Source organism: Salvia splendens, chromosome 19 (genome assembly GCF_004379255.2).
Source record: "Salvia splendens isolate huo1 chromosome 19, SspV2, whole genome shotgun sequence".
In the NCBI taxonomy this organism is placed as follows: domain Eukaryota; kingdom Viridiplantae; phylum Streptophyta; class Magnoliopsida; order Lamiales; family Lamiaceae; genus Salvia; species Salvia splendens.
This window is the reverse complement of record NC_056050.1, coordinates 25687891-25702922: the sequence shown is the minus strand read 5'-3', so window position 1 is coordinate 25702922 and position 15032 is coordinate 25687891. Positions and strand designations below refer to the sequence as shown.

The 15032-nt window shown below is 39.6% G+C and overlaps 2 protein-coding genes across 3 annotated transcripts; both read left to right on the top strand.

Annotated features, from left to right (window-relative positions):
- Positions 1-1975: 1975 nt before the first annotated feature.
- Positions 1976-6711, top strand: LOC121778492 (LEAF RUST 10 DISEASE-RESISTANCE LOCUS RECEPTOR-LIKE PROTEIN KINASE-like 2.5). The gene is made up of 3 exons (XM_042175854.1): positions 1976-2672; positions 5266-5295; positions 5489-6711. Exons 1-3 carry the CDS (start codon positions 2189-2191, stop codon positions 6595-6597), a joined length of 1623 nt encoding a protein of 540 aa, XP_042031788.1. The 5' UTR covers positions 1976-2188; the 3' UTR covers positions 6598-6711.
- A 396-nt stretch (positions 6712-7107) lies between these two features.
- LOC121780441 (LEAF RUST 10 DISEASE-RESISTANCE LOCUS RECEPTOR-LIKE PROTEIN KINASE-like 1.1) lies at positions 7108-9756 on the top strand. 2 transcript variants are annotated; one of them, XM_042178072.1, is made up of 3 exons: positions 7108-7415; positions 9013-9478; positions 9698-9756. In XM_042178072.1, the coding sequence occupies exons 1-3, from the start codon at positions 7197-7199 to the stop codon at positions 9733-9735; spliced, it is 723 nt and encodes a 240-aa protein (XP_042034006.1). In that variant the 5' UTR covers positions 7108-7196; the 3' UTR covers positions 9736-9756. The 2 variants fall into 2 exon arrangements, with proteins under 2 accessions (XP_042034006.1, XP_042034005.1); XM_042178071.1 differs by having other exon boundaries at positions 7108-8473; positions 8966-9478.
- Positions 9757-15032: the final 5276 nt, after the last annotated feature.

Sequence of the window (15032 nt, the reverse complement as noted above, 5' to 3'; positions counted from 1 at the left end):
TTAAATAAAAAAAGATAATTTTTTTTATCAAATTAGGGTTTTAGATGAAAATGTCAATATAGTGTTTTGAAAATATTAACACAATGCTTTGAGAATGTCAATACATTGCTTTAAGAATGACATTCTACATGTATTATATTGGCATATTTTATATACTATGTTGATATTTGTTGTTGTACGAAAAAATTTCAAATTTTCAAAAAAAAAATCAAATTTTGACATCGGAACATATGCAAGTGAGATCTCGTTAGAATCCTTATGAAATTATCTTTATTTTGATATATGTTGTGCGAAGAAATAATTTAAATCAAGAAAGTTATATGCATTTTAAAGTTATGAGATATTTTTCAAAAGTTAGTTAACTAATTTGTTGTAAATTAACCTTAATACCCTTATTGACTTTTTTTAATTGTATTGACATTCCGAGGCTGATGATCTAGGCCCTTGATTTGAATATCTAAGGGTTATTTTTAATTATAGTTAGCAATTAAATATTGAGTTAGCAATATAACACTCCTCTGACCGTTAATGAATATATATAGTGTGATCAATTGCTAACTCTATCTTTAATTGTTAACTACAACTAATTTTAAACCATAAGATTTGTAGAGATCTGGTTTATAAATTGACATATATAATTTCATTTTATTATTATTTAAATTTAAAAAGATATAAAAACTATTAAAATTAGGGTTTTGTATCGAAATGTCAATATAGTGTATTAAACATATCAATACGATTTATTGAATATGGCAACTTAATTTCATATTGGCATTGTATAAGCATTACATTGACATATTATGATAGCTACGTTGACATTAAACTGACTCTTGAAAAACACAAAAATTCAAGAATTGTTTTTCAAATTTTGACATCGGAACATATGCAAGTGAGATCTCGTTAGAATCTTTATTAAATTATCTTTAATTTTATATAAGTTGTGTTAAAAAATAATTTAAATTGAGATAGTTATAATCATTTAAAGTTTTGGGATACTCTTGATTGACATTTTTTATACATTGTATTGATACTCGTGATTGAATGATCTTGTGCCTTGATTTAATGATCTAATGCTTATCATTTAGTTGTAGTTAGCAATTTAAGGGTGAGTTAGCAATATAACGCACCCATATGTGTATATATGTAGTGCATGTATTATTTATGGAATATGCATAAACTTTCCATATAATTAATAGTATGGGGTTATATTTAGAATGTTTACATAATTTATTGATCTAGTTGGAATTGGAGTAACATATATTTCCAAATGTCAAAATACTACTAGTATGGTATACCAAATAAGCTTTCAATCGTGGTATACTGAGACCATTGAATTTTTTCTCGTCTGTTCCCTCATAGTTGAGTCATTTTTTTTCATTTTATCATGTTCTCTCATAGTTGAGTCATTTCCATATATAGTAATAATATTTTTTCTCATTCTTATTTTACTCCCTCTTACTTTATTTTCTCTACTTTATTCACTTTTTACGTTATTCTCTCTACTTTTATCTCTATCTTACTTTTTTATCTATTAATTTAACACATTCAACATCCATTTTTTAAACTTCGTGCCAAAAAGTTCCGCCTCAATTACGAAGGAACGGAGGGAGTACTATTTTTGTTTCGCAAAAGAATATTTTAATTTTCATCTACTTTCTTTCATAATTTAATGTTTTAATTTTCTCACTTTTTTCTCCTTTTTTCATAGTTTATCCATTTTATTCTTTCCCTTATTTTATTTATTTTTCATTAAAACTTGTCTATCTATGGATCTACTTTTTGTGAATGGAAATATATTTTTTACAAATTTTTATGTGTATGAGTTTGCTCAATATTTGAGGCTTGTAGTAGTCTCGATTCTCGAATCTCTCGATAACTAATTCCAAGTCAACTAGCGCGTTGCATATGAAGAGGACAGAGATTATGGCCTATTTGAAAAGCATGATTTTTTTTTAAAGCAATTCAAACTATGGCTTCTACCAAAAATCTGCACTCACTCCTTCTACTAATCTGCCATCTTCTTCTTCTTCAACTCAAAGCTGACTCAGAATGCCAAAAATCCTACCCCTGCAGAAATTTCACCCTCGAATTCCCCTTCACTGATATAAAACACTCCAAATGCGGATTAATCCCAGTCAATTGCAGCCTCCCTCACAAAAATCCATTAATCTACCTGCGAGAATATCCTATGGATCTGCTTGGGAAAGTTTCAGACAACAAATTTCTGATCCACGATTCTGTTCTAGAAAACAACTTCAATGGCAACAGCTGTAATTCCTTCTCAAACGTAACGCTACCAAAATCTCCTTCGATCTCGTTTTCCTACTCTCCTAATCTCACCACCTTCAACTGCTTCAATCCGAGTCCAACAGTTGTAGATTACTTCAAGCACTACGAGAATAGAACCTGCGATATATTAGACATTTATTACAAGCTAGAACCGGCTGAGGAAGCTCCTGTAGTAAATGATGATGTTCTACCAGGATCGGGATGTACAATGAATCAAATGCCGATTAGGTCTGGGCAAGGATTTCCTGGTGAGGTGTTTGATTTGTTTAGTCCGAATTTCACTCTAGAGTGGAATTTGTCTGAAGATTGTTATGAATGTTATGAGCGAGGAGGGCAGTGTCTCACTAACGAAAGCAATCGGTTTTACTGCCGTAGAGAACGAGGTAATTAATTTTTCAACTTGGTCATTTCATATCTTGGTTTTAATATAACAAATTTGATCCTTAATTAGGCATGCGAATGGTAAAATAATCTGCCAGAAAGGTTTTGATTATTCCATGTTTTTGTCTGCATTTACATAGTAGGGTTGTAGGAGTAGTGATTGGTGCCAGAAACGAGTCCGGTGTGACCCGACTCGTTGCAGGGGTAGCAGTCCGGTCCTAGCCTCCCCCAGCCGTGGTGGGGTGCCACTCCGGGGGGGTTGGATCCCCTGCTATGCATTCGGCTACAACAGGGGATGCTTAGTACTCCCTCCGTCCCATAGAAATATGTGCATTTCATTTTTAGAAAGTTATATCAATTAAATAATGTAGGTCTCACTATCCACTAACACTGATTTAACTATCATTCTCAACCTCTCTCTTACTTTACCATACTATTCTCCTCATCTCTCTTACTTTACCAATTTTGTCTTAATTCTCGTGTCATATTCATTATCCATGTTTTTATGGGACGGAGGGAGTATTACATACAATACATTATTTTATAAAAATAATATTAATATTAAAAGGATCTTCAAGTTCCAGCAGATCTGGTTGCTTCTCCGGAACAACCCCAAATTGGGTTGCCTCACACAGGCTATTAAGGTGAAAGAGTTGTCCACCAATGTTCACCCGAGATATGTCGTCGACATTCGACGAGAAACATCAGATGCATGAAGCTCTGATTGCTCGACTTCGGCAGGAAGTAAGTTAGGGTAGGTTTACTAGATATTGGTCGTGCAAAATTACAAGATTATTAAATTTTAGGGAGTAGTTTTTGAACATTACTTAAAATGTGTATTCTTATCTTTGAGTTTGGACAGATAACTCTCTTGACGCTTATCATGCAATTACTTGACCTAAAATTACTTAAAATATCTATTCTTATCATATTTTGTTTTATCTATGTTTCCTATTAAACAAAAAACTTGAAAGGGTCAACAACATAGCGGGAAATGTATCCACTAGGAAACTTCTCACCAATGCAATTTCCAATAATTTTCTTTCAAAAATAAGGAAATTAAAATAAATATCTTCCCATAAGTCTCCTACAAAATTTATTCGCCAGAACGTGTTTGATTAGAACAACTGAATTGTCAGAACCAAAAACTAGGAAACTTAACAAAACTAGATCATCAAAACAGAATTCTCTTACAAACCTTCATTTTCTCTTACATGGATGCCACCACTCTCTTGCTCTCTTTCTTCCTCCCCTTCCATCTTCATCTCTTCAAATCTGCTGATTCAAAATGCCCAGATTCCTTCATATTAGAAATGGGTCACTCACCCCTTAAAAGGCCTCATAAGGGGGAGGGTTATCCATACTTATATAGTAGAGATAGGATCATCACCAAGTCGATGTGGGATAGAATTTTTAGAGAATTTAACACGCCTCCTCACGTGTGGGCCGGAAAGGACATCGGTCTTCCATCACGTGGGTAGGCAAGAGAAGAGATAAAGATATATAATCCATCGACTTGGGCCCGCTCTGATACCATATTAGAAATGGGCCACTCACCCCTTAAAAGGCCTCATAAGGGGTGAGTGGCCCATTTCTAATATGGTATCAGAGCGGGCCCAAGTCGATGATGGATTATATATCTTTATCTCTTCTCTTGCCTACCCACGTGATGGAAGACCGATGTTCTTTCCGGCCCACACGTGAGGGGGCGTGTTAAATTCTCTAAAAATTCTATCCCACGTCGACTTGGTGATGATCCTATCTCTACTATATAAACATGGATAACCCTCCCCCTTATGAGGCCTTTTAAGGGGTGAGTGACCCATTTCTAATACTTAAGTGTGGAAATCACACTCTCAACTTCCCATTAACAAGAGCTTATGGTCACAACTGCGGATTGATCGTTGTTGATGGCTGTGATTCGGATGATCAAGTGATCCATTTAGGTGGTGGAAATCTTGGTTACACTCTTTTGGAGTACTATGATTCATCAAACAAATTCTTGATTCGCGATCCTCAGCTTGAAGCTCAATTGCTTGACAAAAGCTGTTTTTCTTTCATGAATCAGTCTATGCTTCGATCTCCTTCGATTTCAGTCTCATTCAGTCCTAATCTCACCTTGTTCCCCTGCAACACCGAACCTACTAATATGTCTAAATTCGATGAATACTTCGAAAACTATAGCAAGACAGAGTGTCTCTACACCGTGTACTATAAAATCCCATCATCCGATGGTGCTCCTTCCGAGCAAATTGAACCTCCGGAAGGATGTTCGTTAGTTCAGCTGCCTATGAGGTCTAGTCAAAACTCAGATGATTTGTTCAGTATGATACCTGCTGTTTTTACACTAGAATGGGATGTTTCTGATGAATGTGTTAGCTCTTTTAATGGAGGTGGAAAAGTAAACGCAAGTCGACTAAACAAACCACAAATTCCACTATATCTCATTGATTTTCATATAGTTTTCCTGGTGTGGAAAGCAGCGATCTCGTAGTTTCTTAGTATTAGCTAGCTAGGTTTATCAGCATCATTGAAAAGATCAGTTTCTGGTTATTTCATCTAAAATTTGAATGCTAATGTTGAATTCGTTTGCAGGAAACACGAGACTTAAGATACTTTTCATAGGTATGTCACATTCTCATCTTCAGTTATACCAATCATGATGATTGGTGATCGATTTCTTCGAGTATATGCCCAGCTTCTTAACAGACTCTGTTTCCCTAATACTCGAACTTCAATGTGATCATGGATCAACATACTGTTTTCAGTTATAACATTCTTCTGAGATTCATATCTAAACAATTTTTTACTTCGACAGGTGGTATTACCATAGCCTCTCTTGCATCCCTTCTGATAATAGTATTCCTTTTCATTCGGAGGAAGCGTGCAAAGGCAAGGCAAGATCGTGATAGAGACATCGAACTCTTTCTAAAGGACAATGGGAATCTTGTACCAATGAGATACAAATACTCCAGCATCAAGAAAATGACCAATTCATTTACTGAAAATTTAGGAAGAGGAGGATTTGGCAGTGTTTATAAAGGACAATTTCCTGACGGTCGTCTTGTGGCAGTGAAAGTCTTAAATGACTCAAATGGAAATGGGGAAGATTTCATGAATGAGGTGGCCAGTATTAGCAGAACTTCCCACGTTAATATTGTCACGTTGTTAGGGTTTTGTTTTGAAGGTTCGAAAAGAGCTCTCATTTATGATTTCATGCCAAATGGTTCTCTTGAAAAGTTCATTGGCAACAATGCTTCCTCATCTCAAGAGTCTACGTTGGGATGGGATAAATTGTTTGAGATCACTCTTGGGATAGCTCGAGGGCTCGAGTACTTGCATCAAGGCTGTAATACAAGGATTTTGCATTTGGACATCAAGCCTCAAAACATACTTCTAGATAAGGACATGAACCCAAGGATTTCAGATTTTGGGCTTGCTAAAATGTGTCCAAACAGGTCGAGTATAGTCTCCATGTTGGTGGCAAGAGGGACAATAGGGTACATTGCCCCTGAAGTGTTTTCGAGAAACTTTGGAGATGTCTCTTATAAGTCTGATGTGTATAGTTACGGAATGTTGGTTTTGGAAATGGCTGGAGGAAAGAAGGCCATTGATCCAAGAGATGTCGAACATACAAGTGAAATATATTTCCCAAATTATCTCTACAAGGAAGTTGAGGGCAATGCAGAAAGAGATGGGAATATTTTCGAAGCAATGAATGAAGGAGTTGAAAGCCAACCTGTGAAGAGAAACATGATCATTGTTGGGTTGTGGTGCATTCAGACAAACCCTAAAGATCGACCGTCGATGACAAGGGTGGTAGAGATGTTGGAAGGGAAGCTTGGATCATTGGAGGTTCCTTCTAGACCTTACCTTCAACCATCCCCAAGAGCAGCCCCAGCCTATTCAACTTCTGAATCTTTATAGTAGTTTGCTCTTGAATTTGTATGGTAATTATGTGAAATTTTAATGTAGAAATGTTGTACCTTCATCCAACACTAATCAGGATTAGCATTTGTTTTCATAAATATTAGCTATACATATAGACAATAGTCCTTTTATTACGAAGTCTGTCAGACAACCATGGTTCATCCACCAGACGTAGTATCTCCTAGGAATGAAGGATACAGAGGTGCAACCCTATTATCATATTCAAGTAAGGTTGTCATATACACAATACTAAGTTCCTACAAATTAAGTACTTTATCTATTTGTATATTTGATCTATCTTTATTTGCTAGAATAAATAAAGGTAAAGTTTCAAGTATTATGCATGCGTTAAACATTAAAAGTTCACTTGATATCTTCACCACCAGGATTTTAGGGGATTTTCAATCTATCAAGGGTCGAAAATTGTGTGGCTTAGGAAACTTTTTATACATCCTATCCAATAAATGGATGTGTAGTGTAGAAGAGGGAAGGCCTAGTCAATTAGAGTGAAGGATGGTGCCAATGACTTAATATAATCCACACATCAGCATTTAATACAACTTTCTCCAGTAAAAAAAAAATCAACACAAAACACAATGGCTCTTGGCAAGCATGTAATGCTGCTGCTATGCCATCTTCTTCTTCTTCTTCTACTCAAAGCTCATTCCAGATGCCCCAAATCCTACCCCTGTGGAAACTTTACTCTTCAATTTCCCTTCACCGTTAGTAATGATCCCGACTGCGGATTGTATCTAGTTGATGGCTGTGATTCTGCAGAGGGAACTCCAACATTACGCACACGAGCTCCATATCAAATTCTACGAAAGACCGCGCCATATTAGACTCGAACTTCAATAGCCTTAGGCATTAACCACTGTACTGTTTGGCCAGTACACACAGCAGCTGCTGCTGCTTACACAATGATTTGGTAGTACTAATGGTATCATCTACTTGCATTCTATTAAAAACTATATGTAGATTACGACACTCTCTCTTGATTAGACCACTTCAAAAACACCTTTAGCTAATCAATAAACCAATGATGAATTTGGGACAAGTTTAACCTTAAGTCTTCCCATTCCTAGTCAACTGTTCCGTGTATCTCAGTAGTATCAACGACTTGATGAACTGGAAAAGTAAACACAAGTCAATTACTAGACGGAAACCACAAATTCATGCCCTCTTTACTCTCACCCCTCTTCTTCTATAATCTTCTTCTTCTACCAAATTTAGTAGCTTCCAAATGCCCAGAATCCTTCCAGGGTGGAGATCGTTTCCCCCTCAAATTTCCATTTACCGACGTCGAAAATCCTGATTGCGGCTTGATCACGGTTGACGGCTGCAACGGTTCAAGAAACCCAGTAATCATGTCTGAAGGTCTCTTGGGGTATGAAATTCTGGGCAGTGTTTCAGCAAATCAAATCAAAGTTTTCGACCCTCATCGTCACCACTTATATCAATCTCAGCTTAAGTGCATCTCTTTCACAAATCTATCTCTCCCAAAATCCCCTTCTATTTCGGTTTCAATCCCCTCAAATCTTACCTTGTTCACTTGCTCTAACCATCGAAATTCTCAAGATTATTTCAAGAATTACCTCAGCTTCCCACGACCAACGCTGCGGGCCTCTCACCGCGTATTATTTGGACCCGACGACAGATGATGATTCTGCAGCAAACGAGAGAAGTATTCCTGCGAATTGCGGGGTGATTCAATTGCCTATAGATTCTAGTAAAGGCGATGCCCACCAATTGTTTGATATATTGACTGCTGAGTTTTTTATAGAGTGGAATGTTTCCGAAGCTTGTTTTAACTGTTTCCATCAAGGATGGCCGTGCCTTCATAACAGCATGAATCAATTCATCCGTAAAAAAGGTACAATTAGGTGAATTCATTCGTTGATTATTTAAATATGGAGAATTGTAGGAAGAGTCAATCAAGATAAGAAATTTGTGTAGTATAGAGTCTAGATTGTAGAATGGGATTTTTTGCTTGACCAACTCGATTAAATTTAAGATTTTTTTTCTTGGTAGACTTATATTACTTGTATTTAGTTGGTAGTTCACTAGAAATTGATTACGCAAAAATACAAGATTATGTATAATCTAGAAAGGGTGAAAAGGACAGGACAAAACGGCGCCGTTTGGCGACAATGATTGCTGACCAATTAGGAATCAACACAAAACACAATGGCTCTTGGCAAGCATGTAATGCTGCTGCTATGCCATCTTCTTCTTCTTCTACTCAAAGCTCATTCCAAATGCCCCAAATCCTACCCCTGTGGAAACTTTACTCTTCAATTTCCCTTCACCGTTAGTAATGATCCCCACTGCGGATTGTTCTTAGTTGATGGCTGTGATTCTGCAGAGGGAACTCCAACATTACTCACACGAACTGCAACGTATCCATCACAAATTCTACGAAAGACATCCACAAATGCATTCCTAATTCACGACAGAGAGATTCAAGAATCACTGGACTCATCCATGTGTTATACTTTCATTTATCTGGATCTCCCCGAGTCTCCTTTCGTTTCATTTACATTCTCCCCTAACATCACCTTCTTCACATGCTACAATCAAACTGCCCTACCGCAAATCCAAGATTATTTCCAAAGTTATCGCAGGTCACGCTGTGAAATCCCTACTATCTACTACAAACCTCCCCCAGCTCATCAGGATCATGCTCTGCCTACTCCTCCAGATTGTGTACTCAGTCGACTACCTTACAAGTCCGGCAACATCTCAGCTGATCCATTACATCTCCTAACTGCTGATTTCACTCTAGAGTGGAGTGTTCATCAAGATTGTTACGAATGCCACCATGGAGGAGGACAGTGTTATAGTGACAACCAGCGCCAGTTCTACTGCCGCAAAAAAGGTACTTTCTTTTGCTAATTGCAATATTAGACTGAAAGACCGCGCCATATTAGACTCGAACTTCAATAGCCTTAGGCATTAACCACTCTACTGTTTGGCCGGTAAGCATAGCAGCAGCTAATGGTTTCATCTACTTGCATTCTAATTAAAAACTATATGGTGGATTATGAGACTCTCTCTTGATTAGACCACTTCTGTAATAATGGAGTGCTCATTTCAGTTGGAAGAAGAAGGCAGAAGAAGGAAGCTCGGCTTTGAGCTGGAACTAGCCGAGAAGGGAGTTCGGTTTTGAGCCGAGAAGGGAGTTCGGTCTTGAGCCGAGAAGGGAGTTCGGTCTTGAGCCGAGAAGGGAGTTCGGTCTTGAGCCGAGAAGGAAGAAGCAATCTAGAGAAACTAGCCGTTGGAGCAGCAGTTAGTTAGCTGAGATGTAGCGGTTATTCTTCTTGTTTTCTTGATTCTTGTTGTAGTTAGTTAGTAGCAGTTGCTACTTGATTGTAGAGCTTTAAATAGCTCATAAACCGTGTATGTAGTTAGTAGTTTTATCAATAAAGAGTTTTCCAGTTTCTCTCCAAGATTATCATCTTCAATACTCAAAGTGTGAGTGTGTGTGTTTCTGCATTGTGTGATCTCATACAACAGTGAGTGTGTGTGTGATCTTCTTGAGTGTGTGAAAGCCTTGTGTGCAAATCACAACAAGTGGCGCCGTCTGTGGGAAGGGATATTGAAGCTGATTTGCAGAGGATCAAACGGTTTCAGAGATGGCAGCAAGGCTTGATGCAGAAAAGTTCACAGGCAAGAATGATTATAGCCTGTGGAAGATGAAGATGAAGGCGGTTTTGATTCAACAAGGCTTGGCCGCAGTTCTTACAAAACCAGAGGAGAAAGGAAAGGCTCCAGTGCTTGATGATAAAGCTCAGGCAAAGATGGAGGAGATGCAGCTCAAGGCACATTCTGCAGTGATTCTGTGCCTTGGAGATAAGGTCTTGAGGGATGTTCAAGAAGCCAAGACTGCGGTGGAGATCTTGGACAAGTTGGATGAAGTTTACTTGGCCAAATCCTTGGCTAACCGGCTGTATCTCAAGAAGAGGCTGTATGCCTATAGTTTTTCTGGAGATAGGTCCATCATTGAGCAGCTAGAGGAGTTCAACAAGATCATTGATGACCTGGGATCTGTTGATGTCAAGATTTCAGATGAGGATAAGGCCATTCTCACATTGAATGCCTTGCCTAGCTCGTATGACCAGTTAAGTGATGCAATTATCTATGGAAGAGATAAACCTATCACCTATGCAGAAGTCTATTCAGCCTTGATGGCCAAAGAACTCCAGAAGACAGCCAACAGAGGCTCTGCAAGCTCCAATGTTCAAGCTGCAGAGGCCTTGAATGTGAAGAAGTTCAAGAAGCAGAACTTCAAGAAGAAGTTTGAGGGCCCTAAACCCTCAAGTTCTGATGCTCAGAAGGAAACCAGAGCTTGCTATTGGTGCAAGAAACCTGGACATTTGAAGAAAGATTGTCATGCATGGAAGAGAAAGATGGCCTCTGAGGGACACAACCAATCTGATTGTGTGGAGAGTGCTGATCCCCCGGCTCAACTTATGAATATTAGTGACAGTGGGGTCAGTCACAGGTGGATAATGGACTCGGGGTGCAGCTTCCATATGTGCCCCAATAGAAGCTGGTTTCATGATCTTCAAGAAGCATCGGGTACGGTTGTTCTTGGAAATAATCATACTTGTCAGATAAAAGGGATAGGGAAGGTGAAGCTAAGCCTACAAGATGGCTCTGTGAAGATCCTGACTGGGGTGAGGTATATTCCAGAAGTGAAGAGGAACCTCATCTCATTGGGAATGCTGGAGCAGAGGGGGTTCACTATATTAATGAGTCAAGGAAAATTGTTTGTGAAATCTGGAGATGCAGTGATGATGGAGGCTGACAGAGAGCATATTCTCTACTATTTGAAGGCTAAGGCTGTTGATGGAGAAAGCAATGCTGTGTCAGATGATTCCCTAATGCTATGGCACAAGAGGCTGGGCCATCCAGCAGAAGGAAGCTTGAAAGAACTCATCAAGAAGGGCCTGATCTCTGGAGATTTCAACAAGATGGACCCCTGTGAGCAGTGTATACTTGGAAAAGCAAAGAAGGCACCCTATCCTACAGGTATTCACTCTTCTACAGCCCCTTTAGACTACATACATAGTGATCTTTGGGGGCCTTCACCGGTGTGTTCAATTGGTGGAGGAAAGTATTATCTAGCTATCATTGATGACTATACAAGGAAGTTGTGGGTATATATTCTTAAGGAAAAATCTGAAACACTCACTAAGTTCAAGATATGGTGTAAGGAGGTGGAGCTAGAGAAAGGAAGGAGTGTTAAATGTTTAAGAACTGGCAATGGCTTGGAATTCTTGTCTGCTGAATTTGATATATTTTGCAAAGAGAAGGGTATGAAGAGGCACCGTACTGTTCCTGGTAATCCCCAGCAAAATGGTGTTGTGGAGATGATGAATAGGACTATCCTAGAGAGGGTGAGGTGCCTGCTTCTTGGTTCTGGTTTGAGCAGCAGGTTCTGGGGAGAGGCGGTGTATACAGCAGCCTATCTCATCAATAAATGCCCATCTACTGCCCTGAAATCTGAAACTCCTGATTACATGTGGTATGGAGCTCATAGTGACTACTCAAAATACAAGGTGTTTGGGTGTGCAGCCTATGCTCATGCTAGGCAAAGTAAGCTTGAAGCTAGGGCTCTGAAATGTATCTTGCTGGGATATCAGAGGGGTGTTAAGGGGTATAGGCTCTGGTGTATTGAGCCTGGTAGGCAGAAGGTGGTGGTGAGTAGGGATGTGGTGTTCTTGGAGGATCAGATGCCCTACTTGAAAGATAAGCTGGACTCCAGTGACTCCAGTGAAGTTGAGAGTGATTTCTTCAAGGTGGAGCCTATGGGAGCTGGCCTAGGAGCAGGTGGAGTCACTGACTCAGAAAATGAACCTGATCCAGAGGGTGATGGTGCTCCAGCTCAAGGTAGAAGAAATGATGAGCCCACAGCATATCCTACCAGAGAGTACCAGATTGCAAGAGATAGGGGAAGGAGAAATGCAAAGCCTCCTGAGAAATTTGCAGATATGGTCTATTATGCACTGTGTGCTGCTGAGAGTATTGATATTGCTGATCCTCTCACCTATAAAGAGGCCATGAGAAGCAAAGACAGAGAGAGATGGATAGAGGCCATGAATGAAGAAATAGAGTCTTTACTCAAGAACAAAACCTGGATTTTGGTGGACAAATCAAAGCTGAATACAGATGGAAAGGAGAGGAAGCTGATCAGTTGCAAGTGGTTGTTTAAAAAGAAGGTAGAGACCACTGATAAAGACAGAATCAGGTTCAAAGCAAGGCTGGTGGCAAGGGGATTTACACAGCAAGAAGGAGTTGACTTCAATGAGGTGTTTGCTCCGGTTGTTAAGCACACTTCTATTAGGATTTTGTTGGCTGTGGTGAATCAGCTAGATTGGGAATTGCAGCAGCTTGATGTGAAGACTGCCTTCCTAAATGGAGACCTAGAGGAGACTATCTTCATGGATCAGCCAGAGGGCTATGTGAAGAGTGGTGAAGAAAGCAAGATGTGCTTGCTACAAAAGAGTCTTTATGGTCTTAAGCAAAGTCCTAGACAGTGGAACAAGAAGTTTGATGCACAAATGAAGAAGATTGGCTTCATTAGATCAGAGTTTGATGATTGCATCTACATCAAGAGGAAGGGCAAAACACCTATTGCCTATCTATTGCTCTATGTGGATGATATGCTACTTGCAGGACCTTCTATGACAGAAATTCAGCAAGTCAAGGAGGATTTGAAGTCTAGCTTTGAAATAAAGGATCTAGGAGAGTCAAGGAAGATCCTAGGCATACACATTCAGAGAGACAGAGGCTGCAAGAAGCTGTGGATGCTTCAAACTGACTATATTGAGAAAGTTTTGCAGAGATTCAAAATGGAAAATGCAAAAGCTGCATCAACTCCTCTGTCCCAGAGTTTTAAGCTTTCAAAGGAGCAGGCCCCTAAATCTAAGCAAGAGGCTGAGGAGATGGAGTCTATTCCTTATGCTAGTGTGGTTGGAAGTGTTATGTATACTATGATCTGTACCAGACCAGATCTGGCACATGCTATCTCAGTGACTAGCAGATACATGGCTGACCCGGGGAAGGAGCATTGGAATGCTCTTAAGTGGATATTGAGATACATGAAGTCAACCAGTGGCTGGGGAATTGTCTTCAATGGCTGGGAAGGTGAATCTGAGGAGGTTGTGCAGGGCTATTGTGATGCAGACTATGCTGCAAACCTGGACAACAGAAAGTCCCAAACAGGTTATCTTTTCACCATGTTTGGAACTGTAATCAGCTGGAAATCAGGGTTGCAAAGTGTTGTTGCTCTCTCAACAACAGAATCAGAGTATATAGCTCTCACTGCAGCTGTACAGGAGAGCTTTTGGATTCAGGGAGTGATGTCTGACTTTGGTTTTGACCAAAAGACAATGGTGATTCATTGTGACAGCAGCTCAGCTATGTGCTTGGCTAAACATCCGGGTTTTCATGAAAGGAGCAAGCACATAGACATAAAGTTGCATTTTATTAGGGATGAGATTGAGAAGGGGAGAGTGAAGGTGATTAAGATTAACACCTTGCACAATCCGGCTGACATGCTAACAAAGTCTCTAGGTAGAGACAAGTTTGATCATTGCAAGAAGTTGATCAATGTTTGTGCAAGAACTGAGATGAGCCCTCAGGTGGAGAATTGTAATAATGGAGTGCTCATTTCAGTTGGAAGAAGAAGGCAGAAGAAGGAAGCTCGGCTTTGAGCTGGAACTAGCCGAGAAGGGAGTTCGGTTTTGAGCCGAGAAGGGAGTTCGGTCTTGAGCCGAGAAGGGAGTTCGGTCTTGAGCCGAGAAGGGAGTTCGGTCTTGAGCCGAGAAGGAAGAAGCAACCTAGAGAAACTAGCCGTTGGAGCAGCAGTTAGTTAGCTGAGATGTAGCGGTTATTCTTCTTGTTTTCTTGATTCTTGTTGTAGTTAGTTAGTAGCAGTTGCTACTTGATTGTAGAGCTTTAAATAGCTCATAAACCGTGTATGTAGTTAGTAGTTTTATCAATAAAGAGTTTTCCAGTTTCTCTCCAAGATTATCATCTTCAATACTCAAAGTGTGAGTGTGTGTGTTTCTGCATTGTGTGATCTCATACAACAGTGAGTGTGTGTGTGATCTTCTTGAGTGTGTGAAAGCCTTGTGTGCAAATCACAACAACTTCAAAAACACCTTTAGTTAATCAATAAACCTGTGAAAGTGTGTCCGTGCAAACTACTGATTTGATCGAGTGTTGGAGCCGAGCTGCAGCTCAAAGAAGAGATCAAGAAATGAAGCTCGGTTTTGAGCTAGCTCGGCTAGAAAGGAGTTCGGCCAGAAAGGAGTTCGGCTAGAAAGGAGTTCGGCTAGAAAGGAGTTCGGTGAAAGGAGTTCGGTAAGCTCGGCTTACCGAGCTGGAACTAGCCTGGAACTAGCCGAGAAGAAGAAGGCAGA